At 26.7% G+C, this 12601-nt stretch overlaps 2 protein-coding genes and 1 non-coding gene across 3 annotated transcripts in view; 2 read left to right on the top strand and 1 right to left on the bottom strand.

Moving 5' to 3' along the window:
- The window catches only part of LOC132942745 (calcium uniporter protein, mitochondrial), a 79757-nt gene that overhangs the window by 20991 nt on the left and 46165 nt on the right, over positions 1-12601 (top strand). The window lies entirely within an intron of this gene.
- Positions 2337-12601, bottom strand: part of LOC132943504 (uncharacterized) — a 31027-nt gene continuing 20762 nt past the window's right edge. The window contains 4 exon segments of the mRNA XM_061012528.1: positions 2337-5436; positions 5438-6094; positions 6795-6915; positions 7591-7749. Coding sequence (XP_060868511.1) covers positions 4390-5436; positions 5438-6094; positions 6795-6915; positions 7591-7749 — 1984 coding nt within the window. The 3' untranslated portion in view covers positions 2337-4389.
- On the top strand, positions 11966-12047 carry Trnas-aga (transfer RNA serine (anticodon AGA)). Its single transcript has one exon. It is a non-coding gene; the product is annotated as a tRNA-Ser (tRNA).

Raw genomic sequence — 12601 nt, 5'->3', positions numbered from 1 at the left:
TATTTAATTCACTTTTTAAAGCTTTAATTATTATTTAAGCATAAACAAACATTATTAACCATTAACTTTTTGGAATAATATCAATACCTAAGTCATAACAACCAGATTTTCTAAGAAGCCCATTTAAATTTGTGATTATTGTAAATAAGTGGGTAATATTTTTATTACTATAACAAAATTAATTAATTTTAACTTTATTGAGTAAGTACAACTAGTAAGTATCCATACACTATAATAGTAGAGACAAATGCTTTGATATTAGACTTTGAGGGTGGTTAATAGGGTGGTAAATTTGATAAATGTTATCAAAAATCGCTCTTTAAATGCTTATAAAAAAAATTGTGTCTATGTATTTTTAATATTTTTTAACTACTATTGTAATAATATATCAGGAGCCTTTTATTAATTTTTCACGCTTTTTTTAACAAACAAATAAAATGTTATTAACATAGGTATATAGAAAAAAAAACTAAAAAACTTGATTGAAACTAAATTGAAAATGCCCGTTAACAGCTTGAAAACAGTCAAAATATTTTGAATATTTCATGGTGTATAGCAAATGTTAATAAAAATTTTCAATACAATTTCATGTATCTACGGTCATTTGTTTAAGAGTTATGCCAAAAATCAAATTTTGTCGAAAACCGATTTTGCGTAAAAATGATGATCAAATATACTTACTAATATCATATAGAATGTCTGACCGTCTTCGCTCAGAATCGTTTTTCTTATACAATGATATTATATCATTGAATTCAAATTTAACACCATCCATCACAGTGACCTACTGTACAACAGAGTGACACCCACTTGCCCACCTTTTTTTAATTTACATTTTTAGATCAAATTTGGATGAAATTAGATATTTATAGTGATTCTGTTGTAATTCATAAATATAATTTATAGGGTCTTGTAACTAGGACGTATATTATTATATTTTACTATACTCAATGAAGTTTTATAGTAATAAAATAAATTACTATAATATCAATATAAATATATCATAATATATTATTGATATTTTAGGCTGACAGAAGGTCTTCGTTAAGAATCGTTTTTCGTACGCGATGAGTTATCACTTATCATTTATAAATTATCATTGAATTTAAATTTAAAATATACATTACAGTGATTACACTATTAAGTAACCTACTTTCCCCTTTTTTAATTCTGGTTTTACATTTTTATAAAAATAATTTATAAACTTATAACAATTTTTTATTAGGAATTTCAGTATATATTTTTTGGCTTATTTAAGCTCTTCGACCTTGTATGCTCATTTGCTTTTATTCTTATTTTTATGATAATATTATTCGAAATTAAAATTATGTAAGGCGATTGTGATGAAAACTAATGTATAATGTTTTGACTGCTAGACTCAAATTTGATGTAAATCTAAATATCTATCAAATTAGTAAATCACTGACTATGATGCATAATTAATACATTATAATTTATAAGATACGAGAGTCATATAAATTATAAATAAACCTTATTAGCTATTTTGTAACAAAATCAAAATAATTATAAAAATGTAAATTAATAAAAATAGCCCTTTTTATCTCCTACTTTTATTTTTTTTTCTTTATAACATACAAAGTAGTGAAATTCTATTTGTATATTTTATTGTATGAGATTCTGACTATAGTTTTTAAAATTAAATGTAGTGATGTATAAAATAGCTCGTTTTATTGTCTCTTGAAGACTGAAGTTGCCTCTAAAACTTTTCCGAGACATTATAAATATGTCATCAGCTCACGGACAAATCGGCGTCAGTATACCTTTAGCATTGTGTAATAATTTGAACTAAATGGGCAACCGCAACTCGCAAGTCACGGATTGGATTTAACACTGGGTATATTTTTTAACGTGGTTTAAACTACTTACTCTCTAAATTTTTCTGACTAATTATATATAAATAATTTAATGACATTCCTGTGTTTAATAAAATTATAGCAGTAAGACTAGGAAGTATACTCTTTTATTTTACCCACCGGCACTCAATCTCCCAATTTTTAAGGCAGTTCTACCATTGAACTACCTGAAATACGTGTTTGGTGCCACTGCTTAATTAAACTAAAATGTATCTTAAATTTGAATTTAATGATAATTAATAACTCATAGCATACGATAAACGATTCTGAGCGAAGACCGTATTTTAGCCTATATTATCAAGAATGTTTTATGATATATTTTTTATTTACATCGCTATTATAATAATTTATTTTTCTATTAAAGTAACACGACATAAATAGGATTAAATTTATCTAAATATTTTGGAGTATTTTATTCTTTTTAAAAAGTTTTAATGTATTTTACTCGATTATTGTATTAAATACAAGAACTATTATGTACCTACCTATTTGAATACTTAAATGATTAAACTTGAAAATTTGACAAATATTACCATAATCTAAAGTTAAAATAAGTAAATGTTTACATTTATTAGTAGGTGGTATGTACCTACATACTAACTAAAAATATAATTCAACGTAACCCTACATGTAGGCACTGAACTAAATACATGGAATGCGTATTATGTATAATTCTCATATATGTAAAATGAGACCATACGGGAGCCGCCATATGCATTCCGATTTCAATTTTAACATTAATATTATGATAATGATAACAATTTTCATAGATAACATAACATTTTACCATGTTTTCCCTTGACTTGGAATGCATATGGCGACTTCCTATGAGGTTCATATTTTGAACAATGAACGCGTTCCATGTATTTAGTTTAGTGCATGTAGGTGTTTTATGTTAAAACATGAGTTCATACTTGAATGTCACTAATATAAGTACTTACCTATGATAAAAATAAAATATAAGGTTTAGTTATTACTTATTATTATAAATGAAATGCTCTAATTAAAAAGAATGGCTAAAGTTAATAGATAAAATATAAATTTAAAATAATATTATATAGTTATTAATAATGATATGTGTACCTATGATGTACAATTAGTATGTTATTACAATGTTTAAGTAAAAAGAAAAAATGATATAGGTGTAACGTATGTATATTCTGACTCGGTCGTGCAGACATATATTTTTGAACACATTTATAATATAATGTACACCTACTATAAATTATTTATAATAACACATTAAGTTGAATATTATTATAGGTGTATTAACTTACCACTTACAGAACCCTAAATGTAAATTGATAACAATTAATGTAATTTATAGTTTGTGTGTTTAAGTAATAAGGGTTAAATCTACGATTAATAACAATGAATTAAATAGTTACCGAAACATAGATATTGTATAGGTGTACACTAACCTATAACCATACCTAGTACCTACATATAATATTTTTTGAAATATTAATTTTTCACCAAAATTATTGTTTTAATAATTTTTTTTTAATAACAAACTAATATATTTTTATTTTTTAATTATTAAAAAATATTTAACTCTTTATAATGTTGGTTAAATAAAAATGGTTTTTATAATTCTTCTTGTTTAAAATTGTTGCTTTGAAAAGACATTTTGTCAATGTTTGAACTTCAAATTTCTATATAACAAAAATAGTGCCTAGGGTAACCTATGCATGGTTAATATTTTAAATTAGGTATGATAAAAACTTACAAGGATCCTTTTATTTTAATTTTCAAGCTTTTTAATCGATCGAAAAATGTTTAATTGACACTTATAGAAAAAAAACTAAAAAAATCAAAATTTTCAGCTCAAAAAGAATCAAAATATTTTTAAAATATTCCATAATATAATTTATATTAAATGTTAATTTAAATATTTGGTAACATTTTCAAGTATATATGGTTATTTGGTTGTTTGGATAAAATAAAAATAAGAAAATATTTTAAGTTAAAAACTGATTTTTCGTAAAAATGTCCATTTAAATGCTTTATTTAAAGCTTTATCTAAACTTGAAATGCTAATATTAAGATAGAACAATATACAATATGCACTAAAGATATTTTTATTTAAACATTTAATGTGTTATTTATAATTAAAATATTAAAATCTTTCGTTTCTTAAATTGTATTTCTAAAGACACATTTGTATAGATATAATTAGCATGTAAGTACCTATAATATTTACTTATATTTACAAGTATTAGAAATGTATAAATATTATTTGGATAAGCAAAACTGATGTAAAATATTAACAAAGATACTTTAATTAATCTTAACCGTTTAACTGACTAAGCGTGCCATATTAAATGATTTATACAATTTTATCAGATATAATTAAAATAAAACGATTATTTTTTATATAAAGAATACCTATCTGCTCATTACTGTTAGCTATAATTAAAAAGTGTTGACAACATTAATATGTTTTGTATTATATTTAAATAACAATAATAATAATAATACAAAAACTTTTTTTGGGAAATCAATCATTAATGTTTTAATTATTTTTGTCATCTAATATTTCAAATTCTTCAAATTCCATGTCAAATACTGGTATGGTACTCATTTTTTGTCTAATTACTACTAAAGCTTTCCATGACATATCGTCTGATGATGCGCTTGAAAGTTTTGACAAATTGTCATCTGTTGTTCGCGGACTTGGTGTTCCCCGTTGTTGTTCTTCATCTTCTTCTTCTTCTTCTTCTTGTATGGCTTCTACTTGTTTTTCACCTCGTTTGGGTTCTTCCATTAATTCAATTCTACTTCCACAACTATTACTTTTTACTAGTCTAAGTTTTACATTTTCTTCTTTTTGATGTCTTATTTCATCCATAATAGTCATTGTCATAGGACTACATACCACTCCTCTGGTGCTAGATATTACCTTACCACCATAATAAGTAACACTGGTTCCAAACTTCCTGATTTTATTAAGTATTTCAGCTGATACCGGTCTTCCAACTATTTCTACGGTTGTTTTGTCTGTTAAATAGTCTTCGTCGTCACTACTGTACCCGTCAGCTCGCGGATTTGTCTCAGATGATTCTGTGTCAAAGCTCGCTTCACTACCAACTCCTGACGATATGCTTCCGCTATCCGTCCATCTATTATGTATACTTGTCCCCATGTCGACGGACACACATTTTTTAAGTTTTGACTTGTATGTTTCTGGAATAACTCGTATTTCTTGCGTTGGCCTTGGTCCTGTTTTTGGATTTTGATTATTCATGCTCGGCGGTAATGGTATTTTAAGTTCTTTTTGAAATAATTGCCTTGTGCTTAGTACTTTATCTGGATCTGGTAGTTCATTATCATTGAGTTTTTTATTTGGCTTAAGAGGGTGATAGTAAAAATGTTTTTTTAATGTTTCTGCGTGTGATTTATTTTCTTTGTGAATAAGGAAGTCCATTGATTTGGGTCTTTCAAGTTTTTTTGGTCCTTCAATGTCTGCACATAAATCAGATTGAGATTTATACTTAATATTTTTGTTGGATTTTGTGGAATCTTTTTCAAGAGTTAAATTAACGGCACTGCTATATTTTTTGGGAAGGAGTTGTTTGTATTATTATTGGTTTTTGATTTATATTATTTTTAAACAAATGGTTTTCGGATGTTGCTTTTATTAATGTTGGTGGCTTGTTTAATAATATCTCGACAGGTTCATCTTGCAGATTATATAAACTTCTAGATCTGGTAACTACTTCCTTGTGAACTTGTTGATTTTCTGGTTCATAAGTTAGCTGCTCCTCTTGATAAGTTTTCCAAGTAGATGTTGTTGGCATTTTGTACATTAGACGCTTTTCGTCCGCTTTTTTCACTATTTCGGTTGATTTAAACTTTTCTTCAATTACCTTAGCATGGTCATTAGGCTTAACATTATAATTTCTTGCTTCTGTTATATCTTCACTTATTGTAGTTTGTAAAGTAACTTGGTGTTTAGCTGCATTTTCATCTACACATTGAAATCCAGTTATATTTAATGTTTCAACTTCTGAACTACAAGTTACATATGCACTATGAGTTGACTCGGTACTACTTTCGTTGGTATCAGTCGATTCTTGATTTATTTTAACATCAGATGAAGTTATCATCTCTCGGTAACTTTTCCCAAACGGTCTAGTAGTTGAGTTATAAATTTCATATCGGCTTGTACATCGATTGCCTTGACCGACACGGTTGAAACGTTTTGCCAATGGAGCATTCTGTAACAAAAGTTTTAAGAATTAACTAGTATTTTTCAACGATATTATTTTAAACATATTCATGTAAAACATTAGTTAAGTTTATTTTAAAATCTTTAAATTTGTATATTATGTTTATATGTTTACAACTTATTTTATCTATAATAATTAAATATTTTCATAATAATTCATTGGTCATTTGAATTTCAATAAGAAGAATTATATAAATTGCTTTATTGTATTACAATTCTTAAGTTTCTATACAAAAATAACTGATTTATTCTATTTATGCTATAAACTCAAATAACTCAAATGTAACTCGAGGAATGGTCTATCGTGATATTTACGGCGAAAATGTTTGCATAATATATAAGGTGTGTTTTATGGGTATCTTTTTCATTTTATTAACGTTTTCTTGTACATGACGTGTGAATGCGTTTAAAAGATTTTCCATTTAATTAAATCCAAATATTATGCTATCAAAAATATTTTACCTAACCTAACATACAGATCGAAAGAATGGGTTTTAGTTTACGTTTAAGTATAGATTAATCAAAGGCATATTAATATATTTTAAACACAAACATAACAATAAATATTATTAATTATTAATTATCTACACTGTTGAATGTTCACCACATTCATCAATGTACAATTATATTTTTACGTAAAACTATAACTTTATTTTAAATTAATTTGTTTATAATTTACAATTACCTACCTCATTTGGTATGTATTGTCTGAGCTTTGGTCGTGATGCTGATGCTGATCGAGCTCTACACCTCGGAACTACTTCCATTTTCTTTTTCTTTGTTTCGTTTTCCAACTCTTTCAGCATACGACTAAAATAAACATATTTATTAATTATTACAAGCAAAAATTATTTTATATTCTGAACGGAGCGAGGAAGCTAGTTGTTTTACAATGGTGTTTATTTGTACCTTATCTTTTAGCAAATTGGAACAAGATGGTACTTAAAACCACCTACATATTACGAAAAACCGCTAAAAATGGGATTTTAATTTCGAACGCTTTGTTTATCACCATTAGCAACGAATAACAAATAATATTATAATATTAATTCAACTTACAGGATATAATAAATAATAACAATACCAAATATCCAGACTGCCAAACCGTCTCCGCTCAGAATCGTTTTTCTTATACAATGATATAATATCATTGAATTCAAGTTTAATACAATAATCCATTATACATTGACCCACTTGTAATCTACTGTACATCAGAGTGACATCTACTTACCCGCTTTTTTTATAATATGTTTTAACCTATATTTTTGGTATCATTAAAATGTATTATGTAATGACATTAAATATTATTTCAAAATCTGATTATGACGGTTTGCATTTATTTTTGCCCAAACTAAAAATGAAGAAAGATCCATTCGGTACTTAATTATAATTTTATTTTATTTTTTCCTATGTAAATACAGTCTTAATATGTATAACACCTCCGGGATCCGTGATAAATCGAATACCAATAATAATTGGACTTACCTTATAGTAAGAAGTGGTGGTGTTCTATAAGGTGTCTTCAATCTCACTCTGGGTATCAGTTCTTGATTAGGCTTCTGGTCCCAACAGAACCGATGGAAGAACTGTTCATCCTCATCATCTGTTCTAGTTGAAAATCCTTCTGGGTCGCTTTGTATATGCCTGTAAAAATATTTAATTGTATATATTATTGTGCCCCTTTTTATATAATTAAGATATTTATAGTTTATTCTTGCATTAAAAAAAAATGATAACTGGTACTTAATGCTACATTATGTCATTCTAGTTTTTGGATATAATTTTTTTTATTACTATAATGTTTAAAAAATATTATATTTATGTATTCCAGTTCAGTGGTGTCTTGTGTAGCTATTTTAGTTTATATTATTATGTTTATTATTTATATTAAGCATTTTATATTGAGCATGGCAGAAACGTCTAATCATAATAAAACATTTTATAACGGTATAGGACATAGGGGGCAACTTCTAGAGGCATGCGAAAATATGCATCCGCATCGAATAAATCCAATAAGGTTCTAACCGCTCTATGTGCACATGCCCGTGATAAACCCAATACCGGGGCATTATTTTGATTTTAATCTTTAAGCTTACACAGTTCTGTCCGATTCTCTGTAAAGGTTTTCGACGTCCGTAAGTGCGTTTAGTGAGTTGTGATGTAATTACATACAGTATTAATACAATTTTGCAATGATATTCCGAAGAAATTAATTTATATTTTACATATTATGCCACTGTCCAATGAGTTCATAATTATAGTAAGTGTTTGTTATAAAATAAATGGTTATGTAATCTTATAACAATTTATTTTCGAATGCTATCGACTCAAGGTTTACAAAAGAAATACGTCTTCCGTTTTCCATGGATTTTGCGTGCTTTAAAGTGCAGCGGTGCTTCAACATAAGACGTGACATACGCCTATATTATTCACAAGTTTATTGTTAAGGAATAAACTGCAGTTGTTCATAACTCTATGACCGTTATTTAAAATTTATAGTATTTACTTAATATAATGTGTGGTACCTATATAAGTTTGTAAAATCCAAGTAAAACCTTGGTAAAATATAATAACTAAACGCTATGTATGGTGGTTTTTAGTAAAACACCTACAAATATGAATTAGATGATATTATAACAATAAACCTACATAATAAAAATTATACCTACTTAATATAAAATGGCATATTATAATATTTTTAAAACATTTAAATTAATTTATTAGTTATAAATTATAATAATTTCTAAAATAGTATATCTGTATATTGTATATATAATAATATATGATGTTATGCATTAGATACAGTGGTGTATAGCCAAAGAGAGGGGGGGGGGTTGGGTGTTTAACCCTCACCCACTGAGTTAGTTTATACAAACAAATTAATAAACGTATATTGTAGAATGTAGAGTGCTAACCATAGTGTATGTGGTATTCCATCAGTTATAATAAAATAGGATGTTAAAACTAGTGGAAAATGGTAAGATTTTTTCCAAAAAAATTATACAAAAACTGTTTGTACCAGTTTAAGTGAAATAAAATATGGCAACACATAAACATTGGTTCATGGATAATGAATTTATTTAAATTATTAATTAACACGACTAGAGAAGCAATTATAAATACCTACAAGTTATACAATGTAAGCAGAGTTATAAAAATGTTTTAATTGTATGACAAACATTTTTTTTGTATAATGTAAAAATACGTTTAGCAGGTAGTAATTTTGTTTAGCTATTGTCAAATGTTATAATATTTGAAAATTCGATCAACGTTTTTTTTATGAATCTTAAAATTTTGAATAACAATTTACAGAATTTTTTTGTGTTTGATAGCTATATAATTATTCAATTTTTCATCAATATAATTTATATTGCTTTTTTTTAATTTTTATGAGCACTTGAAATTTACAAAAAACGATCAATCAATATTGGTTAACCGAGCTCATAATTGTTTTTCTTTCGAAAGTAATTTATCATTGCTACTAGATTTAGAATAATAACATACCAGATTTTGCCAAGATGAACGAAGTGAGACAATTCTTACAAAACTCAAAGCGTATCACTAAGTTTTTATGTTCTGGTTTTATTTTTTCTGAAAACGTTATCATTTATTATTATTATTTTTGGATCAGAATGTATTAACCTCTTAGCGCCGTGTTTGTTAGCAATTTATCATACTCGAACGCCTATTGAGTTCACACTAACCGTGTCTATTACGATTTACGGCCATATTTTATAATTTACTTTTATGTGCTACTGAATCTTTTCAAATTTTTACGTGATGGTTTAATAATAATAATTTTTCTATGATTTATTTCTTATTTAGGGTTTGAATGAAAATTTTATATTTTCTAGTCAAATATTTAATCATATTCCCATAATCCGGTAACCAATGTAATAGACGAGTATATTCTTATATTGTCAAAAAAAATTTAATATCGTAATTATTTAATTACTTTCATAAATGTACCGCAGGGCGCAGATATTTAAACCTCGACTAACCCGTCATTTGGAGAAAAAAATCATATCTAGTTTAAACAAATTATAAAGTACGTCATTGGGTCGCTGCTTATTTTTCGTATGAATTATTATGTCAAGTCATGTCATTATGACATATAACATAATAATATAATTTTATATAATATTATTGGTTATTGTGTATATTAGATTTACATATTCAGCCAAATTGTTGGTGTAATAACATTACAATATTATTTTTAATTTTGATGAAACATAATACTGTGTAGATAGAAGGTAGATACTAGAAAATTATATTGTCTAGTTTAGTTAGTAATTAATATTTATAATAGTTTTTAGTTCGAAATATGAACGCCTTAGCTTCTGATACAATATAAATTCTAAAAATAAACCAATCACTATTAAATTTCCCCACGATTACTAAAAAACCTCTATAATAGAAGGTATTTAAAATGTTTTGGTTTTTCAATTACGTTTTAGGTATAGTAATTAAATTATTTAATTTATTTTAGAAACATTTTAAATGATACAACTGGGCTAAGGTAGCCATACCATAATTATTTAGATCCTCCGCGTCTTTTTTGCTATAATATAATGAGGCTATTTTTGCCTCGGGCATAAAATTAAGTTAGGTAGGTATATAGGGGCGGCCCCCTTTTCGCCCAAAATGTACCCTTCTCTTTTCGGCCAGTGTCACTTTTCGGCCAGTGTCACTTTTCGGCCAAAACTTACCGTTCCCTTTTCGGCCATCACTTACAGTTTTCTTTAAAATTTACAATTATAACAACTGAACTTAAGAATTTTTATATTTAATTAAATATGATTGTATTCAAAAATGTGATTTTTTTTTTTAACATTATTACCTACAACTGTAAAAAAACTGAAAAAATAAAACAATTGGCAATAAACTGTTAAAACATATTATAATTACAATTGATTATATTATATTAGTATTTATAATCAATGTCATTACTTACAATAATCGAATAAAAATTAATATAGTTATATAATACATATAGGTAATAAGAAGGTATATAATAATAATTATGATAGTAAAATAAAACCAACTATATGAACGAAATTAAACTTATATTGAAGAGTAAAGGTATATAATAAAAATAGTAACATTTTTCAAACAAAAATTAATTGTTAGTTTATTTGAATTTAAGCTAATAATATGTTAAACTATTTTATTGCCAATTGTTTTATTTTATTATTTTTTCACTCAGTTGTAGGTAAAAATGTTTATCAAAAAATCACATTTTTGGATACAATGATATTTAATTAAATATAAAAATTGTTAAGTTCAGTTGTTATAATTGTAAAAAGAACAGTATGTTTTGGCCGAAAAAGGGAACGGTAAGTTTTGACCGAAAAGGGTGACGCCCGTATGTAGGGATGGAAATTGTATCGAGATAAAAAATATAAGTGAAAATTAGCTTGTGAGCTGTTTTTTCGTTGATTCATAGGGCGGGTCAAAACTTTTGCCTCCTCGGCTCCTAATATAAACTGAAATTACGCCACTGTAGAGCGTAGCCGTGTAGTTAGGTACTTATTTATGTTTCGATGGATGCAAAATAAATCTTAGTACCTAGGTATTTTAAACTATTTAAACTAAAATTTCCTGTTGTAGTTTTAAAATACCTATCTCAATCATAATTTTTGAGAATGATGACCAAAGTTGGCAGATCTAGGGAGTACATTTTTGTCATATTTTAAAAATTGTAAAATTAAAATTAATATCAATAAAAAAAAAAAGTTCAACAATAATATGCTGTTTATTGAATTATTGAAGGTCAGTGTAAAAACGAACAAATTTATCTGTATTCACTATGTGCATTTATTTCGTTAAATCTACCAATTTCTCGTCTCTCCTGTATCGAGCAGTCGTGGCCGAGCGGTTAAGGCGTCTGACTAGAAATCAGATTCCCTCTGGGAGCGTAGGTTCGAATCCTACCGACTGCGTTCAAATTTTATTTTTTTCCCTAGTGTTTTCAAAAAATTTGTTTATTTAAATTTAAAAAACATATTTTATTAAAATATTTCTATGTTATCATTACTTGAAATTTAATTTTTTTTTGTTTAACAGTTGGTCTTTCCTTAATTGGTTTCTTGAAATTATACTACAATTCGCATATAAATTCTCCGTCTTACAAACATATCAAAGTTGCGTTTAGCCAAATCGTATATTAATAATTGTATCTATTGTTAGCTTTAAGATTAGAGTGAACTATTATAAAATTTACTGATAAGAACATAATCTGTGTTTGTACCTCGGTTTTACAATATTAAAAAATGTCAATTCAAATATTAAGCTAACACAAAATTGGTTCAGCAGACTACATAACGGAAGTTCGTATGTTGTACATTTGACTTGTTAGACGAAGATAACACATGCAGAAGACCGTTTTAATATCTTTATACATATAATTCTACTGCACGTGTGTATGAACTAAACTGAACTGTACTGAACTCCTAAACGGCTGGACCGATTTGAATGAAATTTGTTGTGTGCACAG

This window comes from Metopolophium dirhodum, chromosome 4 (assembly GCF_019925205.1).
Source record: "Metopolophium dirhodum isolate CAU chromosome 4, ASM1992520v1, whole genome shotgun sequence".
In the NCBI taxonomy this organism is placed as follows: domain Eukaryota; kingdom Metazoa; phylum Arthropoda; class Insecta; order Hemiptera; family Aphididae; genus Metopolophium; species Metopolophium dirhodum.
This window is presented reverse-complemented; position numbering and strand designations above follow the sequence as displayed.